The sequence below is a fragment of the Camelus bactrianus genome, chromosome 16, assembly GCF_048773025.1.
Source record: "Camelus bactrianus isolate YW-2024 breed Bactrian camel chromosome 16, ASM4877302v1, whole genome shotgun sequence".
NCBI classification, from domain to species: Eukaryota; Metazoa; Chordata; class Mammalia; order Artiodactyla; family Camelidae; genus Camelus; species Camelus bactrianus.
Window position 1 is genome coordinate 29,955,890 of NC_133554.1, and position 19,837 is coordinate 29,975,726.

The 19,837-nt window shown below is 54.6% G+C and overlaps 2 protein-coding genes across 6 annotated transcripts; both read left to right on the plus strand.

The window, feature by feature from the left end:
• Positions 1–228: 228 nt before the first annotated feature.
• Positions 229–10,211, plus strand: KRT36 (keratin 36). 5 transcript variants are annotated; one of them, XM_045505106.2, is made up of 10 exons: positions 302–350; positions 4,020–4,109; positions 5,851–5,959; positions 6,260–6,843; positions 7,526–7,608; positions 7,873–8,029; positions 8,585–8,746; positions 8,847–8,972; positions 9,141–9,361; positions 9,774–10,211. In XM_045505106.2, the coding sequence occupies exons 4-10, from the start codon at positions 6,385–6,387 to the stop codon at positions 9,961–9,963; spliced, it is 1,398 nt and encodes a 465-aa protein (XP_045361062.2). In that variant the 5' UTR covers positions 302–350; positions 4,020–4,109; positions 5,851–5,959; positions 6,260–6,384; the 3' UTR covers positions 9,964–10,211. The 5 variants fall into 5 exon arrangements, with proteins under 5 accessions (XP_045361061.2, XP_045361062.2, XP_010966332.2 ...); XM_045505104.2 differs by having other exon boundaries at positions 303–350; positions 5,160–5,959; XM_010968030.3 differs by having other exon boundaries at positions 5,851–6,843.
• Positions 10,212–14,929: 4,718 nt separating this feature from the next.
• Positions 14,930–19,143, plus strand: KRT35 (keratin 35). Its single transcript, XM_074342822.1, has 7 exons — positions 14,930–15,464; positions 16,422–16,504; positions 16,699–16,855; positions 17,069–17,230; positions 17,513–17,638; positions 18,143–18,363; positions 18,641–19,143. Exons 1-7 carry the CDS (start codon positions 14,994–14,996, stop codon positions 18,786–18,788), a joined length of 1,368 nt encoding a protein of 455 aa, XP_074198923.1. The 5' UTR covers positions 14,930–14,993; the 3' UTR covers positions 18,789–19,143.
• Positions 19,144–19,837: the final 694 nt, after the last annotated feature.

A 19,837-nucleotide genomic window follows, 5' to 3' on the forward strand; every position in this document is an offset into this window, starting at 1 on the left:
TGCAGACGGCGGAATCCAATCAAACAGGGTGTTCGGGGAATTCGCTTTGTGGTCCGGTTAAGTGGTACCTGAATCAAGGGGACGCGGGAGACTGAGGCACCGTCGTCTTCTCCTCAGGCACCTGGCTGTGCGTCTCCCACAAATCACAGGTTCTCTAAGCACATCAAGGAGAGCAGTGACAGCTCTGGAAATCTCCATAAAAGCTGGGTGGGGGGAGTCAGGGGCTGAGTGGATCTGAGCAGGAGGCCCTGAACTCTTCCAGACCGGAGTGGTCAGTCGGAGCAGGAGGAGCTGGCCCATTGGCGAGATGGAAGTGGGCCCTGGGACTTGAAAGGCAGAGAACCCAAGAGGTATGGCTTAAGATTGGGGTCAGGGCGGTCTCTGGGCCTCCCCTGTGGCAAGAGCAGTTTGGAGCCAAACCCTGGAGCCCCAGACTATGGCCAAAATCAGACCCCAAGGCAGGAGAAAGGACCTTTGTATTTGGGAAGAGAGGAGAGTTCCTGGGTGATTCTGGACCTAGGAAAGGGGGAGTTTTGAAGCCTAACCACAGTCAGGTCCTGGCCCAGTGGGGATTCAGGACCATCCACAGAGCAGGATGTTGGGAAGCTGGGTGCCCAGGAGCCTTGCAGATCCCTTAGACTCTCAGGAGGAGCCAAGAGCCGTGGCCAGCTTGCCTGCTCTCCTGCGGCCCCGAGCACAGGCTCTGGGCCCTGCACAGGGGCAGCCAGAGAGCAGGAAAGCCCTCAGTGTGCACTCAACCTGTCTCAAGTCTGGTGAGGCCTGGTGAGAGCGGGGGGAGGCGAAAGTTTGGGGCACAGGCGGGGGGCGTGGGAAATGGAGCCCAGAGGGACTTGCCAAATCTTGCCAGGAAGATCTGAGTCACCCAGCAGCTGCCATCAGGGTGGAATGTCACCGAGGTGGCCAGGAAAGAGAAGGGACAACTTAGCGCCCTTCTTCTGAGTTCTGCTTGCTGGGCCTGGGAGGGTAAAAACGGCAGTCACTGAGATTGGGGTACAAAAGGCAGAAAGTCACCATACATCTGCTCCTGAGACCCTCCAGTCATGGTGACAAATCACAGGGGAAGGAGGGAAGGAACAGCTGCGCCTGTTTGGCCAAGGTTCTCAACCAGTGATGCTTCCTCACCGAGGATTGCCAGAGAAAATGCAGGACGCCTCGTTAAATTGCAGTTGTGGACACCATGAATACGTTTTTAGTATAAGTATGTCCCACACGTTGCTTGTATTTTTATTTGCTCCATTGGGCAACCTTACCCTTAGCAGGTTTGCAAACCGCCCCGAGTCTTCCACCATCAAAACCGAACAAGCGTGACCTTTCTCTGATTCCTTGGACCAATGAAATCAGTGGCTTGAAATGTCTTAATTGAACTTTTTTCCCCCTCCCACAATGCTTTCTTTAACTCTGTGTACCTGTTACGGCCTGTCTGTACTCGAATCTAACATCAGCTGGCAGGAGATTTGGCAGGAGAGTTTGATGTGGTTATTTGATACAGAGTATGCAGTAACCCTGTTTTTCAGGGAGGGGCCAGGAGTCCTGAGTCCTCTGTTGCTTGAACAAATTCTTTGGTACAAGAGAACAAATTCTTTGGTACTTGTGTTGAGAGGAATGAGACCGGTGTGGGTCCCTCTGGATGGGTGGGCTCTGGGGAGGCGTCTACAGAGGTTAAGACACAGGACCAGCATTTCTTAGATGCCTGCTGTGCTGGGAAATTCTGCAGGACGTGTGGGGGTGGATGCCAAAGATGGAACAGGAGACGATGAGGAAGTTAAAGCCTAAGACAGCAGGACACTCTGAGAGATGATCACTGGGTGGCCAGGCTGCCCCGTGGTCCACTGTCTGGTTTCTCCAATGCCACTGGGGCACAGTGGTTGTGGTGGTGATGGTGGCTGGCACATTCTGACCACAGCCCAGAGGAGCAGGGGAAGAGGGGCCGTGCTTGGAGAACTCATTTTCGCCTTGGGCACACTGACAGGCTGCGCCTGGTGCCTTCTGCCTTGAAGGGACAGCTCAGAGCTGGGGAGAGGAGACTCAGGCTTGGTTTCTTGGGTCTCTGCCCACAAGGAAGCTTGGCCTTCAGGTGGATGCTCATTTGAGGGTGAAGGCCATTTTTCACCTAAAAAGGAACCACAGACTTGGTGATTGGTTTTGAACATGGTGGCCTTCCAAGGTGGGCTTGGGGGAAGCCGGGGTGTTTTCTGTCCCTGCAGCAGTGTCCCTCCTCCTCCCTCTCCCCCTAGCTGGGGTCATTGTGGTCAGAGAGCATCCTATCCACTCTGTAGCCCCAAAGCCAGCCCCTGTTCTGTGGCAGGTGGAGTTGGGGGCTTCGGGGATCTTCTAGAGTAAAGGTCAGAGGCCAGAAAGTCCCAGCCGAGGGGGCCCCTGCAGCCCTGGACACAGTCTCAGGAGCCGCCTTTCCTCACACAGCTGGGTCAGGTCTCTGAATCAGCAGCCCATGAAACCAGGGCAAGCCGTTTGTACCCTGGAAACAGTGTTCAACTGGGGCTCAGACTACACGGGCTGGAAGAAGAGTTTTGATCTCCTAAATTAGTGATGTGCGTTCCTATTTATCAAGCAGGTTTCAATTTAGTTGTCACAGTCCTGGGAATGTGGCATTAAGAGCTCTACTCACCTTTTGGGAAAACTGAGGCCCAAAGAATTAAGTGGCTTGAACCAAGGTCTGGCTGAGTCCAGGCCCAGGGCCACTGCTGTCCAGCCAGACACTTCTCTAAGCCCTTCTTCTGCAAAGTCTCTGCTGGCTCGGTGGGCCAGATATGTCATTTCAGCTGGGATGTGCTGGGAGGCCTGCTTACTATCCTGGTGACACTGCACCTCCGAATGGGCCCTTCTGAGGACCAGCCTTGGGAGGTGGGTTGATGTTGCCTCTGCCTATGAAGGAAGGCCAGGAGGAAGTCGTGCCATCATGTCCTCCTGGTGTGCAGGTGTTGGAGGATGGTGGGAAGGAGAAGTGCCTGCTGAACTGAGAAGGCATCTTGAGACCGAAAAATGAGGCAGGCAGCTCCATGTGATCAATGTATCTGTGTATTACAGGGCAACTTATGCATAAGGTGGGATCAGGTGGACGGATCCCATTTGCACTCTGCACCACGGAGGGGCCACTGGGACAATTTTACAGTTAACTTAGTGTATGCGAGTAGGTGCCCAGAGACAGAGTGGACATTCCAACATTTATGAATGGATAACTAGTCTCATAGGCTCTGGGAAGATGTTGGCAAAGGTTTTCATCATTGTTTGGGGACCAACAGAGCATAGAGGGCGCCTGGTCCTAATGATTATTAAACAATATTAACTACAAAGCCCTTGACAACAGAGAAGGGATTCACTTCACAGTACAGTCCTGGGTAGGGTCAGCAGGAAGACAGGAGAAACTGTAAGTTTCCAAGATGGTGTCAGTTACACTAACGGCCATACAGTAGACCTGGAGGCAAAGGGAGACAGAGGTCCCTGAGGGTTTCCGTATAGAAGAAAACCCAACTGTGCCACGGGCTGAGCCTCCGTAACTCCTCTTTGTTCTGTGGTCAGTGACACAGAAGGAACGGTGGCTGTGGGTGATGGCCTGGGCCTCCCGTTCTATGCTGTCTGAGATGGAAGGGCCCTTCCTGTTCAGATCAGGGCTCTGGAGCCCAGAGTGGATGGGGCTCACACAGAGAGTTTGGGGCAGTGTAATTTTGACCCACGTTAGAAAGAAGGGTCTCGGAACAGGACCCTATTTTGAAATAAAATCTGGTGAATGGGCACCCCCAACGTACTTAATACTGAACAGGAGGATTTTCTCCAGGGCTGGACACCCAAGGGAGGTGGGGTTGGGTGGGCTGAGCTGCCTGGGAGGTGAGCAGCCCTGTGAGTCCCAGCTTCAATCCTCTGATCCAGGTAGAACCTTTGTTCCACTTGGGCCTTGCTCCATCCAGTGATGGTCCAGGCTCCGGAGGCAGAAGAGGGCAGAGGACTTCTTCCCCTGAGGCCCCCTCTGCACTTCCTTCCAGGAGGTGGCCTTGCAGCCTGCACCATGGGAAAGGGGACCAAGGGCGACTGAAAGAACTTCTCTGGCCAGCCTGTCACCTGCTCCGGGAGAGGTATGTGCCTCTCCTTACAGCCCTGGAGACACCTGCCTGGACTCTGGCCTGTGGTGGCCTCCTGATGCCTGGGCTGAGTGATGGGAACACAGCTGGGGTAGCAGACACCTGCTCATTCAGTTGCCCTGAGAAAAACCTAGAATCAGCCTCAAATATGGATTGTACAGAGGAGGGATTAAAAAAAAGAAAATGGGAACATTAACTTCAGAAGTCCAGCTGCTTAGAGACCCCAAACAGAGAAGAGCCACGTTAGGAGCGGGGAAGGGGCTGCCCTCAGGACGAGTGTGCTGGGCCACAAATGAGGTGGGTCGGGACATGGTGTGCTCAGAACTTGCCTGAATGGGCCCTGCAGAGATAGCCAGGTGCCACACTAGTTGTCTCAGAAAACAAAGGAGGCACTTACAGGAGGTCTGGTCAGAGCCCCAGTCCCTGTCCTGACAGTCCGGTGGGTCTCAACTTGGGGCGGTTTTGCCACCCAGGGGATATATGGCAGTGTCTGGAGACATTTTTTGGTTGTCACAACTAGGGGAGGGGGTTGCTCCTGGCATCCGGCGATAGAATCCAGGGATGCTGCTAACCCTTCACACTGAAGCCCCCACGACAAGGAATAATGTGGTTTACGAGGTCCACAGTGCTAAGGCTGGGAAGCCCCTCAGCCCTGCAGGGAGGGCAGGGAAGATGGGCAGCCATAAGGAAACATTGTGGAGGCAGCCAAGCTCTGGATGCCTGAGGCCCTTGCTGGAGGGGACACGCAGCACATGCACCCCTGGGAGCCCATTAGATGGCTCTTGGGCATCCTGTTGAGGTGTCCACTGGACTGGGCGAGGCATGTGCACCACAGCCAACCCTCCTGAGTAATTTCAGAGAGAAGCTCATAAAGTGTTTTAAGAAGTCGGTAAATTACAACTTCAGAAGCATGTAACTGCATCTATAAACGCCCGCCTTGCCCTGTGTGTTTGTGTGGGAGAAGAGGGAGCAGGCTGCTCAAGCCTTGGGAAAGCCCACTTTGAGGGCGGAAGACCAAATTTACCTTTCGTCTGTAATTCTCAGGCTCTCCTCCCGGCTTGCTTAACTCTCTGGCAGTGTGTCATCTGTTCCTCTTATTCCTTCCCTGTCCAAATTGTCTGCATTGAGCACCTCTGTAAACCTGTTCAGGCACCAGTGAGGTTGGAGTGGGCTGTCCAGGGTCCTGATTCTACCCTCCTAGGTTCAGGGAACTGGGGGCCCACAAAAGAAACTGCCCTCTAAAGCAGCCCCACTTGAGAACTCACAGCCATGATCCTTTGCTCGCCACAGCCACAAACCACCATCAAAGACAATCCTCTTAGCCTAACCAAAACGTGTGTTGGTTTTCAAAACACTTTTACTTCTGTCCTTGTTTGACACTCCTTGTATCTGTGTGAAACAGACGGGGCAGGCTCACGATCTGTACGGTCCCGATGAGGACACTGAGGATGCCAGGGAGGGAGGGAAGTGCTCAGCGTTGCAGGGCAGATCATCAGCCGAGCCAGGATTTGAACCTAGGTCTCCTATCCCTATGTTCTGGGTGCCTGTGCTTGACCTTGGTTGTGTGGGGGAAGCAGTGGGACAAGGGCATGGGACTTGGGGTCTGAGAGCCCTGGTTTCAGATCCAAGCTCTGTTCTCATTGCCTGTTCATCTTGAGCAAGATTTTTTTTAATTAAAAAAAAAAAAAAACCAACATTCTGAGCCTCAGTTTCCTCAATATTGGCCCCCTCCCAGGGTTGTGGTGAGGTGCACATGAAGTAATGACGAGCTTGGCACATGACAGATGCTCCATGAATTTTACTTCCTTTGCTGCCTTCTCACCATCCCAGCGGCCCAGGCAGAGGTGAGCAGCTAGGAGAGGTGGGGGTAGTGGACAGAGGTGACAAATGGGCAGACCGGGCTCCTCAGGGGAAGGTACACAGAGAGGGCAGGTACCAAGTGTCATTCGTGAGGCCACTCCCAATTTATGGGATGTGGTGCAAAGACTTTGAAGAGGCAATAAAATTCATATTTGGCTAGGAAATGACAACAGCTGAGAGTCCTGACTTAGCAAACTAAATTCCACATTTTTTTTTTAATAAGGCAAGGGATTCTGGATAGGTAACAAAAATCACATTCTAATGACATTAGCGTCCCGGATTAGGAATAGGCTTTCCCAAGAGTAACATGCCAACACCCCACGGAGAGTGTATATAAACGCCCCAGAGAGGCCATGAGAATCCAGAACCTGAGCTCTCGGCTAAGCTGCCAACTTCCTCTGCTAGCATCATGGCCACCCAGTTCTGCTCCCCGATCTTCTCCTCTGGGTCTGTCAGGGGTCTCTGTGGCACAGCAGGCGGCATCTCTCGGGTGTCCTCTGTCCGCTCTGTGGGCTCCTGCAGGGTCCCCGGTCTGGCTGGTGTCTCGGGGTCAGCCTCTTCCGTCAGGCTGGGCCTCTCTGGCTTTGGGAGCTGCTTGCCGGGTTCCTATCTGTCCTCTGGGTACCACTCCTCTGGCTTTGCTGGGAGCGGGGGCTGGTTCTGCGAGGGCTCCTTCAATGGCAACGAGAAGGAGACCATGCAGTTCCTGAACGACCGCCTGGCCAACTACCTGGAGAAGGTGCGGCAGCTGGAGCGGGACAATGCGGAGCTGGAGAGCCGCATCCGGGAGTGGTACGAGGCTCAGATCCCGTACATCTGCCCGGACTACCAGTCCTACTTCAAGACCATTGAGGAGCTCCAGCAGAAGGTAATGGGGACCTGGCCCCTCTGCAGCCCAGCAGCCCAAACCCTGGGAGGGGTCTGTCTCATCCCACTCCAGATGGGACTGTAGCTCTTAAGGGATTCTCTCTCCTTTGAGGGTAAGGTTTTCTCTCTAGGGTCTTGGTTTCCTGGGGACCCAGACCTCTCTGCTGATTGTGAGCCATTATCAGCCATTCCTCCCCACCCTTCTCAGCTGTAGGAAGGGCAATCACACACATGGCACCAAGTCCCTACTGGAGACAAGCACTGTGCCTGAGGCCTTCCTATCCTTTGGCTTGTTTATTCCTCATCTTGGAGAGATGGATATCGCTGGGCCCATCTAACAGATTCAGAAGTTGAATTTTAGGGAGATTCAGCAACTTGCCTAAGATCACACAACTTATCAGTGTTGGATGCAGAACCTGAATCCACGTTGGCCTGGTTCTCTCCACTCTCCCTGGTGAATCCCACTGCGTCACTCTGGGGGCTGCAGACATCAGGACTGATGGTCACTGATGTTCCTCTGTTGCCCTTCCTGGGACTGATGCTCCCGCCATACTGGGGCTCCGGGCTCAGAGCTGGACATGCCAAAGGTGCTGGTGGTACTTAGGAGCATGGAATCTGTGAGCTGGGCTCTCCTCTTTCCCCTGGGGCTTTCTCTAGCTCATGGGAAGCACCCTGTTCCCCAGATCCTGCTGACTAAGGCTGAGAACTCCAGGCTGGTCCTGCAAATTGACAACGCCAAGTTGGCGGCTGACGACTTCCGAACCAAGTGAGTGGCCTGATGAGGGGAGGTTTCTGGGCTGCTCCCTTGCTTCTGTCCCCACCCGCCTCTGGGAGCAGGGGAGGTGGGAGTGAGGCCAGATGAAGCCATAAGTGGGCAATGCGGCACTGGCTCTGGACCACCTCCGGGTCAAGGGAAAGGACCACTCTGCTGCTAACCCTGAATCAGCTGCAGCAGCTGGACAGAAGAGCAGGGGTCCTGGCCTGGGTATGGCTGCTCTGCCACAGACTCGGCAGGGTTTCGTGTGTGCAGGTACGAGACGGAGCTGGGCATGCGGCAGCTGGTGGAGGCTGACACCAACAGCCTGCGCAGAACCCTGGATGAGCTCACCCTGTGCAAGGCTGACCTGGAGATGCAGGTGGAGTCCTTGAAGGAGGAGCTGATATGCCTCAAGAAGAACCACGAGGAGGTGAGGCTGGTGCCAGGCAACCTCCGGATGTTTCCCATCCAGTGGGAGCCACTGCTGACCCTTGGGCATAACACCTGTGACAACCACCTCCACAGTAACTCCAGCTGATCACTAAATGTGATGGCTCATTCTGTGCCAGGAATGATAGAAAGCACTTTGCATTTCATTCTCATTTCATTTCATCTTCACAATAATCCCAGGAGGTATATGCTATTACAAGCTCCATTTGACAGATGAGAAGACTGAGGCACAGAGAGGTTAAGTCACTTGCCTAAGGTCACCAGACTCCTGGCTGGGACACTCAATCTCCATTTGGACAGCAGTGCTTAATACAGATTCAGCTTGCCTGGTGTTTGCATCATCTCGCTTCACTCTTCCAAATCCTCTGAGGAGGTTGGTATAGGTACATGAGGAGACTGAGGCTCAGAGAGGTTAAGCATCCTGTTTAATGTCACACAGCTGGCAACTGAAGGAGGAAAGGTTTTACCCAGGTCAGTGGAACCTGCAACGAGCATACTTTTCACAGCCTTACACCATCTTGTTTCCTCTCTGCAGGAAGTCAACACACTTCGATGCCAACTTGGGGACCGGTTGAATGTGGAGGTGGATGCTGCCCCACCAGTGGATCTCAACAAGATCCTGGATGAGATGAGATGCCAGTATGAGGCCCTGGTGGAGAATAACCGTAGAGACGTGGAGGCCTGGTTCAACACCCAGGTGGGGCCAGGGCAGCCCAGGACAAGCTCCTGGGGTGGGGGTCACCTTGACAGTAGCTTCACTTGCTCTGACCGTGCTCTGGGGCCTCTGTGCTTTTCAGACTGAGGAGCTGAACCAGCAGGTGGTGTCCAGCTCGGAGCAGCTGCAGTGCTGCCAGACAGAGCTCATCGAGCTGAGACGCAATGTCAACGCCCTGGAGATCGAGCTGCAGGCCCAGCACAGCATGGTGAGTGGCCTCTGCCTGCGTGGCTGCCCAAGCCCATGGCAGGCCCCCTCGATCCACCAGTCTCAGTTATCCTGGGGCGTGGTCACCAGCCGTTTGCAGATGCCTAGGGCTGTGTGTCTCTGGGTAGGATTCCCTCCCATTGGCAGTGTCTCCTGTTTCCCATTGCAGCGGAATTCTCTGGAATCCACCCTGGCGGAGACAGAGGCCCGCTACAGCTCCCAGCTGGCCCAGATGCAGTGCCTGATCACCAACGTGGAGTCCCAGCTGGCCGAGATCCGCTGTGACCTGGAGCGGCAGAACCAGGAGTACCAGGTGCTGCTGGACGTCAAGGCCCGCCTGGAGTCGGAGATCGCCACCTACCGCCGCCTGCTGGAGGGAGAAGACTGCAGGTGAGTGGCTCGGGGAGGCGGGTGGACCCTGGAGGTCCCCGCTGGGGGACAGGGCTCACTGGGACCCAACCCTCAGTGCCGCCGTGAGGGCATCAGTCCTGAAGTGGTTATTGCACAGATGAAGGGGGGTTGATCAAAGCCCCTGGAGAGAGATCCTTCTAGCCCTGGGCTTCGGGCATTTGCAGTGAGACAAGTTGGCCCCACTCACAGCACTTCTCCCACCATTGTTTGTGACTGGGAGTTTGTGGTCTTCGTCCCTGAAACCCTCTGAAACTGGGATTTCAGAGGCACGGTCTGAAGTTGTTTGTCATTGTCACCTGCCTATCTCACTTGACCTGCTAAATCTGTTTACTGTTAATGTTGGTCCAGTAGCCAATGCCAAACCCACCTTGACATGATCGCCTTTCCTCAGGCTGCCTGCCCACCCTTGTGCCGCGGAGTGCAAGCCTGCCATTAGAGTTCCTCATGTCTCAAGCGTGCCCTGTGCCCCGACTGTGCCCTGCGCCCCAGCTGCCCAGCTCAGCACCCAGATCCGCACCATCACGGAGGAGATCAGAGATGGGAAAGTCATTTCCTCCAGGGAGCGTGTGCAGCCGCTGTAACCAGCCGCCTGGCCCAAAGGGGCAGGCCCTGGCCCACAGGAAGGAGGACACGCCTGTGGCTCCTGGTTCTTCACAACCCCCTCTACCCTAGAGGGACCCCCCCCCCCCCAACCCACAGTCCCTGGCTCAGCAGATTTTTCTACCAAAAGTTTCTGGACTTAACCGCTTTTACGCCACATAAAACTAGGTTTCCCTGGAAATTTACCCAATAAAGTGTGTTCTCTTGGCATAGCAAACTGGCCTCTGTCTACTCTCTGTGGTTGGTTAGTGGGGGTGTCTGATCAGGGCTTGCTGTGAAGGTGTAGGATTTGGTCTCGGGTTTATCTTCTCTGGCTCTGAGTGGGAGGAAGTGATAGGGTGAATCAAAATACTTCATAATGGGGAAATCTCAGGGCCCAGTCCACGAGAACAGATGCTGGCCCAGTCGGGATGGGTGCTGGCCATAACCTACAGGCCTGGCCCTGCCCATGGCGACCACCTGGGGCAGCCTCAGAAGAGGCAAAGACTCCCAGGCCATCCTCCTCAGGAGCCCTGCCTGGATCTGGTGGTTCACTCTCTTCTCTTCAGTTTCTCCTCCCTTGTCCAGCGCCTATGACCCTGGGGACACAGGAGAGGGGGTTCCAGGGTCAACCAGAGAGGCAAACTCCAAGCAGCCAGCCTGGGCCAAGCACCCCAGGAAGTGGGGTTGGGTGAATTCGGAGCAGAGTAAACCCAAAGCCTCACTGCATGCATTCAATCAGCCTGTGTGTCAGCGGCACATTATGTCGCTTTGTCTAGCTTTTTATCAAATTGTTCAGAGCATCTGCATTGGTTAAGGATCCCGTGCTCTCAACATCACACCTACCCTTAACTGAGTTCCAGTTTACATCTCCAGCCACCGTGCAAGCTCGGCTGTTCAGCAGTTCAATGCTGTTTGGAGCGGGCATTTGCCACAGCAAGTGGCAGACTGACCCTTCCTCAGGTGTTTTGACTCCTACATCATTGCTCTTTTCTTGACATCAACAGAGAGATGATCTAAAGCATCCCATTTTATCAAATTTCCCCAGAACGAACGTAATACTTTCAACGCAGTCTGATCTTGTTTGTACTTTCCACCTCTGCTATCTGGCTGTCTTTCTTGTTCTCACGTACTCAGATCAATGAATCCATCACCAGATAAGGACTGAACATCCCGTGAATGGAAAATGTTAATGTGTGTGTTTATCTAGGGAAAGCAGGGGTGCGGGAAACAGCTGCAACATAGGGTGGGGAACAGGCACTGTTTCCCAGCTGCTGATGTGAGATACCCCCCACACGCTACCACACAGCCCCAGGGACAGCAGGTGCGGATTTGGGGCTGGTTTTCAGGTTCTCAGGAGGGAAGAGCTCATCGAGAGCTGGGAAGCCCAGGGGAGGCTTTAGGGGAGATTCAGAATTGAGGGGAACCCTGAAGGATGGGCAGAAGCAAGAAGGAGGGAAAAGGGTACTTTAGGACATGGCCAAGTGTATCCGTGGCATGTTCTGGGGGCAGCACGGACCCCATCCGAGCAGAGTGCGAAGGTCCTGAAGGAAAAATTATTAGGATACTTACTAAATGACATTCATTCTTACTGATAAGGGGTTCTAAGTAAGATTCTATTCTGTTAAAAAGATTGCTAAGCAAAAATGGAACTAAACCAGAATAACTTATGCGCTACTTAATAGCTTTCAAAATATTACTGCTCAAGGCATCACACAACAAGGGCTCAGACGAGAGAGGGAGGGGTGCTGGGTGAACAGCGCAAAAAGGGTTTTCCTTATAAAAATTATTACTGATGTGTTACAAAATTACCTAAAAAACTTATCGAGACTTCTTACCACACCTTCAGCACTGCATTGGCTTAGGGTCTGTCTCCCTTTGGCTTTTGGCCCAGAAGAACATTTTGTTCTTTGCCAAAGGGGTCGGTTAGTCTGGGCGGGTGTGGCATTTACACAAGGATGCCTGATTGCTTGACGTCATCGAGCCTCAGTTTCCTCATCTGTGAGAGTAGAGATAGTAAGGCTGCCTTTGGAAGTCTCTTTCCCTCCCCACTCTCTCCTCCTTTGTTCTCTCCTTACTTCCTCTTTCCCTCCCTTTCTATTCTCCCTCTCTCTTCAAAAAATCCTTTCTTTGCCTCCTTACTAAGCACAGTTCCCCCTAGGCAAAGCATCCATTCATCCATCCACCCATCCATCCATTCATACATGATGAAACATCGAAAAGTCCCACATGACAGAGGTTTCATAAGAAGTACGAGGTCAGTCCTTGCCCTCAAGAGCTTACAGTCTCCCTGGGCAGAGCGGGCCGGAACACGAGACAATCAGAGGACATCGGTGAATGGAGGGCCAGTGGAGCAACCTCTGGTCACCGCTGTGGGTGTTCAGAGCCAGGAGGCACTGCAGGGCTGGGGGAGGTGGCAGGCTCGAGGGAGAAGGCCAGACTGGGGCTGGGCCCCCAGTGGCAGTGGGGCAGGCCTGGTGTCTGGAGCTGGAAGGCCTGGGCCTCGGTCTCCCTGGGAAGACTATGAGGATTCAAGTAAGCATTCCCCACACCGGGAGGCGGCACCTCACTACCTACAGCTGTGTGGTAGGGCATGCGGGGGGCTTAAGGAAAGATGCACCTTGAATGGCTGCACAAAGGCTGGTTCTGCCGGCTCTGCTGTTCACCAGCTGTGTAACCTCAGGCAGGCTCCTGAAATATTCCAAGCCTCAGTTTACTCATCTACGAAATGGGGATAGGGGCAATGCCATCTCAGGAGGCTATGGTGAGGAGTGAAAGAGAGAAGGCATGGAGAGAGTTCAGTGAATGATGGCTGGTTCCATTAGCCCCCTTGTTAACCTGTCAGCGAGGAGGAACCCCTTCCAGGCAGTAGAGGTGCGAAGCCCTGCCTGGGAACCCCTGCACCCCGTAGAACAGCATGGGGCTTCCCAGACCTTGGCTACTGTGGCTTCTCTGGACCCTGTGGCTCCAGGGTGGCCCTTGTGGAGCCAGAGCATGTTCCCCGGGAGGCTGTGGCTCAGCAGGGCTGGGGTGGAGCCCGTACCACTACGGGTGGGAAACGCAACCACCCATGGAGGTGCAGTCGGACTTTCGGCTCAGCTGCGTCCTTTGCACTGGAGCATGGATTTCCAGGAGAGAGAGGCTGAGGCAGCCAATGGGGCCCTGGGACTGTGCTGGGCGGGCCCGCTCACACCAGACCCCTGGGCATGGGAAGGGCACGGTGACTCACGGGAGCTTTATATCCAAGGGCCCCAAACACAAGCACCTGGCCCGTGGGATGGTGGCCTGTGTGCTCAGAGCCCATCCACACTCCCTAATGACAGCTGCTTAGCATCATCTATCTGAGGACAAGCCTCCACCCATGTGGGGACGGGCGACCATAGCAGCTGCCATGACCAAGCACTTAGCGTGAACAGGTGCTGTTCTGATGCTTCAAACTCATGTTGTCCTCACAGCAGCCCTAGGAAGTGGGTCCTATCATCCCTTTCCAATTTTCACAGGGAAGGAAACAGAGGAGGCAGAGGGGAGTGAATTCACACAGTTGGTAGGTGGTGGGGCTGGGATTTGAACCCACAGAGTTCATACATTATCACAAGGCTGTGCTGCTTCTCCTGGGGCACCCCCAGCGGCTGTTGGCCATCCCCTGCTTGGAGCCCATCCAATCGTGTCCCTTCCATTCTTCATGGAGCCCCACCACATCCAGCAGCCTGGGATGGGATTCTAGAGCAGAGGGGGAGGTGGGTGGTATAGTGGAGAGGGCCAGGCCAGACTTGGGGTGACAGCTTGGCTCTGTAGCTGCAGACACTTGGGCAAGCTCTTATCTCCCCTGGGTCTTGGTTTCCTTGGGCTTTGAGATGGGGATGATACACTCGGGCTCACAGAGCAACGTAAGGACTGACACGGTGCATGGCTGATGGTAGCTCTCCTGATGGGAAGCTATTACTTGTCCTCAGAAGAGTGAGCAGGACCCCAGACCACAGGGCAGACCAGAGGGCAAGACCCCCATCCCTGGCTCCACCTCCCCTCTGCTCAGCTCCCGGCCCCTCTACAGGGTCTCACTTGCTCAGCAGATTGGACCTGCTGAAAAATAAAAACCTAGCCCTGCCAGGCTCTCGGCCTCACTCCAGACAACTCCTGCAGCAGAGATGAAACTCTGAAGGTCAGGCTCTGTGTGCCTCTGGGGAGGCCTGTGAATCAAGGCCACTCCCCTCTCCCCGGACAACCAGAAACAAAGGCTTTCCTATTTTCCAACCAGGGCTTGAGAAGACAGACCTTCCAACCCACGGGCGGTGTCAGCATGAGCAGGTGCGCAGTTAGCTGACCTTTCAGTCTTTTTGGCTGGCTGAGGTTACACAACAGAGCAGATTTCCTGGCAAGAAGGGCAGTGGGGATGTGTCCTTCAAGGGTCTGTTGTATCTGGGTGACCAACTATCCCATTCTGCCCGGGACTGAGGGGTTCCCTGGGGTGTGGGGCTTTATCCCTAAAACCAGAACAATCCTGGGGAAACTGGGATGGTTGGTCCCACCGTAGACAAGTTTCCTAGGCCTTTCTAGAACCTTCTGTGTGCCTTCCTGCAACACCCCTGCTTGTTCTTTTGTCTCCCAGGAGCCAGCCTGAGGCCTCCTCTGCTCCCCTGGGCTCATAAAAGGAGACAATGCTGGAGAAAGTCAAGACAGTGTGTGGACTCCCACACCTCTTAAGAAGGAGGCTGAGGTCTGGGCGCTGATGACAGGCCCCTTTGATGAACAGAGACTTGGTCCTCCCGGTGACACGGGGTGGCGGAGATGAGTCTCGATGTAGCTGCTGGTCCAGTGGGGCTCCTTTTTTATGAGGCCGGGAAATGTTCACGGGAAGCTAAATAACAGGTTAATGAGGGGTTCTGATAGAAAGTGGTATTAACTTTAACGAGGAGAAAACACCCTGTACCAGCCAACGCCCACTGGGGCAGAGATATAAACACAGGACGAGACGCTGCTTCTCTGCATTGGGGGTGCCTGGTCTCGAAGATCTACCCCTTGTGCTGTTGAAGCCATGGCTGCCAAATGCCTCAAGGCCAGCTTCTCATCAGGGTCTCTCAAGGTCCCAGGAAGGACCGGTGGGGGCTCCGCTCGTGTGTCCACGATCTACTCCGGCGGCTCTTGCAAGCTCCCCAGCCTCTCCCGGGGGACCCGGAGTTTCTCTGCCTGCTCAGTTGGGCTGGGCAGGAGCAGCAGCAGGGCTGCCAGCTGCCTCCCCACTCTTTGCCTCCCCTCCGGGGGCTTTACCACCAGCTACAACATGGCCGGGGGCTGGTTTGGGGAGGGTGTCCTCACCAGCAATGAGAAGGAGACCATGCAGTTCCTGAATGACCGCCTGGCCAGCTACCTGGAGAAGGTGCGGCAGCTGGAGCGGGACAATGCGGAGCTGGAGAGCCGCATCCGGGAGTGGTGTGAGCAGCAGGTGCCCTACCTGTGCCCTGACTACCAGTCCTACTTCCTGACTATCGAGGAGCTTCAGAAGAAGGTGAGAGGTTCAGATTAGCTTTGGCTGCCCTGGGAGCCTGGTGCCACCAGCCCTGGACTGGTAGCCCTGCTCCTATGGGGTCACAAAGCCTGATCACCTTGGTGGCCCTTATTGGCTCCACCCAATCATCTTAAGGCGAGCCATCATTAGCCCATTTTACAGATAAGAACACTGAGGCTCAGGCTGGTGAATTGACTTATTCAAGGTGATCCAGGTGACAGTTAGTGGAACTAGAGCTTGAAACTACCTGGTTGTGGGACCTTTTGTACACAAACAGCTTCTCTGAGTTTTAACTTTTTTTCTTTTCTTTTCTTTGTTTTTTGGTTTTTAATTTTGAGGGGTAGGTAATTAAGATTATTTAGTTCAATGGAGGTGCTGGGGATTGAACCTAGGACCTCATGCACGCTAAGCATGCACTATACCACTGAGCTATACCTGCCTTCTCTCTCTCTCTCTCTCTTTAAGGTTAGGGGATTAGATTTGATGTGTTTGGTGCAGATCAGGGTGTCTGTAACTAACTCAGAAGTTTCCTTCTTGCCCAGCCCACATCCCCCGAAATCCTAGCTAACTCCTGAGAGGGACCATTTGTGTCCAGGGAATCACAGAGTGTGTTTTTGGGAATGACTTGCCCTGAGTCCCCTGAGGGCCTGGGGGAGCAGAAGACAAGAGGTAGCTACCACACCAGGTCTTTCCTGCAGTGTTTCCATCCCTCCCTCTCTGTGACCCAGGCTGCACATCTCAGATGCACTGCGTTGGAAGGGACCTTACAGCTGTCCTGCTCTGATCCCTACAGCATGCCCATAACGCTTTGCAGCACCTCAGCTGCTAAGAGCCCAGGGATGGATGACCAACACCCCCACCCCAACCCTGCTCCAAAGGCAGCCCACCCCAGCTTTGGGGAGGTCCAGCTAGAAGAATGTCCTTCCTTTCACTGAAGTCATTTTCTTATTTCCCCAGACCCTGTGCACCAAGGCAGAGAACGCCAGGCTGGTTGTGCAGATCGACAATGCCAAGCTGGCCGTGGATGACTTCAGGACCAAGTGAGTTGTCCTCTGTGCCCTTTGGTTGGGTGTTGGTAGAGCTGGATGTTGGTGATTCTCAGACTCAGGGTTCTGGCTACACTGAGTCACTGAGGCACAAGGCAGGATATGCAGCACCAGGCCAATCTGGGGTGGGATTGGACTTAGACATCAAAAGGAAAACAGCTCTAGATGCCCCACTATGTGCCTGCCAGGTATGAGACAGAGGTGTCCATGCGGCAGCTGGTGGAGTCGGACATGAATGGCCTGCGCAGGATCCTGGATGATCTGACTCTGTGCAAGGCTGACCTGGAGGCCCAGGTGGAGTCCCTGAAGGAGGAGCTGCTCTGCCTTAAGAAGAACCATGAGGAGGTGAGGATGGGGGAGCAGGTGAGCATGGGGCGTAGGTGAGGATGGGGGAGCAGGTGAGCATGGGGAGCAGGTGAGGATGGGGGAGCAGGTGAGCATGGGGCGTAGGTGAGGATGGGGGAGCAGGTGAGCATGGAGCTCAGGTGAGGATGGGGGAGGAGGGTGATTGGGGCAATGATCTGTGAAAGCTGGCACTGACCTCGGTTTGTGCCACAGGAAGTGAACTCATTGCGCTGCCAGCTTGGTGATAGACTCAACGTTGAGGTGGACGTGGCCCCACCTGTTGACCTGAACCGTGTTCTGGATGAGATGAGATGCCAGTATGAGACCCTGGTGGAGAATAACCGTAGGGATGCTGAAGACTGGTTCAATACCCAGGTAGGTGCCTGGAAACAGTGTGTGCACCAGAGACACACGGTGGGTCACAGAAGTGACCTTGGGGCTCTGAATCAAGATGCCTGAGTTTGAGTCCCAGCTCTGTTTCCAACTCACAGTGCACCTTGGGCAGGGTGCTGTCTTGAAAGCCACAATGTCCTCAAGGGTGGAATGAATGGGCTGGACTTGGTAATCTTCTTGGCTCATGATTCTAAGTGGCCTCTGTCAGCCTTTGAAGCTGAGTCTCCAGTGTTCCTGACCGGGTCCTGCCTGTGTCTGTTTCAGACCGAGGAGCTGAACCAGCAGGTGGTGTCCAGTTCAGAGCAGCTGCAGTCTTGCCAGGCGGAGATCATTGAGCTGAGACGCACGGTCAATGCCCTGGAGATCGAGCTGCAGGCCCAGCACAGCATGGTGAGGCCCGAGGCCAGCGCGGGGCTGCTCTGGGACCCAGCCAAGTGGCATGTGAGCCCCCAGCCTCCGTGTTCTGATCACATGGGCAGGCTCCAGGGGATTGAATTCTTGAGCGCCAGGGCTTTTCATGCAGAGAAGAGGGAATAAGGGGCCAGCCCTCATTCACCAATGTCCCGGTGGGAAAAGACAGGAGACCTGTAGCACCCGACGTGGCCTGACAGCAGCTCCTGAATTCATGTGAGCAGATTCATTCTGAGTAATTATCAGTTACTCAGAGATATCATTAACAGGAGAGCTACGCTAGATCAGGAGGCTCCAGGGGCTAATTTGGCTCATCTCACACAGGATGTCTGACTGTGGTTCATCCAGGCTTCAAGTGATTCTCTGAACTTCTGTTCCTGGATCCTGAGGCCTCCCGGGGACCCAGATGGATGAGGTGAATCCCCCTTGTTTCTTCTCTGACCTCTAACCACCGTCCTCCCTCCACACTCCTTGCCCTCGCAGAGAGACGCTCTGGAATCCACCCTGGCGGAGACGGAGGCCCGCTACGGCTCCCAGCTGGCTCAGATGCAGGGCCTGATCACCAACGTGGAGTCCCAGCTGGCGGAGATCAGGAGTGACCTGGAGCGGCAGAACCAGGAGTACCAGGTGCTGCTGGACGTCCGGGCCCGGCTGGAGGGCGAGATCAACACGTACCGGGGGCTGCTGGAGAGCGAGGACGGCAAGTGAGTATCGCCGTCTTCTGAACACGGCCTGCAGAGTTCCAGATGCATGGCCTGGTGCCGGGGGAGGGCCCAGCGTTCAGAGTCAGAAGCCCTGGGTTTCAGCTCAGGTCTTGTTATGCATTCATCACGTGACCCTGGCAAGTCCCTTGTCCCTCTGGGTCTCTGGTTCCCCACTGGCAAATTGAGGGGGTGGGACTAGGTGATTTTTAAGATGCTCTGAGTTACTGAAAACAGCAACTGAAAAATCGTCCTGATCTGACATTTTTCTTTCTCCTAGGCTCCCCTGTAACCCGTGTGCCCCTGACCACTCACCTGCCAAGTCAGGCCTCCCCTGTCTTCCTGCGGCCTCCTGTGGGCCTGGCCTAGCCCGCACAACCTGTAGCCCCCGCCCCATTTGTGTGCCCTGCCCGGGGGGCCGTTTCTAAGAGTGGCTGGCCCAGAAAGCCAAGGCTGCTGTCTCCAGGGCTCGGACTTGGCCTCTGTTCAAGCCTAACCCTAAAGCCCAACCCCCTGTCTTGGTGCAGAGCCCGGGCCCGGGCCTGGCCGAGAAGGCTCACGGTGAACACATGCCTTCACCCTTCTCAAGGCTAGTCGCTAAGGCTGGCCACCCCTGAAGGCCTCAGCTCCTCGTGGTTTCAATGGGGGCCAGAATCTCTGTTCTCAGGCTGCCTCCTGGGGCAGGTTTTCCTCCTGGGTGCTGTTGCAGTGGGCTCTGAAATGCAGTAGAGGGCTTCTGTGGCGGAACAATAAAGCGTGTTTGCTCTGGTTCTCCGTGCCTAACCAGCTCCCTTCTGGTATTGGCAGTTTGTGTCTCTGCTGGGTGGAGAGCGGTGACTCTTGGCAGATAAATGGGGGAGGTGTGACCAGGTATGACCCTGGGGATGACAGGGCCCCTGTGCCCCTTTTTGGGGGTGGTTAGAGGTCTACAGTGGGACGTTTGGCTCTCCTGATGAAGACCCTTCTCCAAGATTCCAATATGGTGACAGGTGCGACCACACCCCTCTCAGTATCGAACGTCACCCTGGTCCCAGAGGAGGATGGATAACGCTGAGATCAGTATAATGTGAAGCATTTTAGGCCACTTCAGTTGCCTCATGCCTGTGGTCCTTATAAGAACAGCAGTACGGCATCCCATGGCCAGGAAACTCCATAGAAGTCCCCAGCTTCTAGAAGCGGGTTATCTCCACCGCTTCTTTCTCGGCAGCTCTTTCACACAGCCCTTCCAGCTCAGCAACCCCCTTAAAACCCAGAGATCATTGAAAGCTGGAGATGGGACGGCCATAAAAAAGAATGAAATCATGCCATTTGCAGCAACATGGATGGACCTAGAGATGATCACACTGAGTGAAGTAAGTCAGACAGAGAAAGACAAATATCATATGGTATCACCTACACGTGGAATCTAACAAGATGATACAGATGAACTTATTTACAAAGCAGAGACAGACTCACAGACATAGAAAACAAACATGGT

Bases quoted from the DNA above. Each gene is read 5' to 3' on its own strand.
- KRT35 (XM_074342822.1), top strand. From the start codon at position 14,994: ATGGCTGCCAAATGCCTCAAGGCCAGCTTCTCATCAGGGTCTCTCAAG. The intron at 15,465-16,421 runs GTGAGAGGTTCA...TTATTTCCCCAG, and splicing joins TCGAGGAGCTTCAGAAGAAG to ACCCTGTGCACCAAGGCAGA. The intron at 16,505-16,698 runs GTGAGTTGTCCT...TGTGCCTGCCAG, and splicing joins GTGGATGACTTCAGGACCAA to GTATGAGACAGAGGTGTCCA.
- KRT36 (XM_045505105.2), top strand. From the start codon at position 6,385: ATGGCCACCCAGTTCTGCTCCCCGATCTTCTCCTCTGGGTCTGTCAGG. The intron at 6,844-7,525 runs GTAATGGGGACC...CCTGTTCCCCAG, and splicing joins TTGAGGAGCTCCAGCAGAAG to ATCCTGCTGACTAAGGCTGA. The intron at 8,030-8,584 runs GTGAGGCTGGTG...TCCTCTCTGCAG, and splicing joins TCAAGAAGAACCACGAGGAG to GAAGTCAACACACTTCGATG.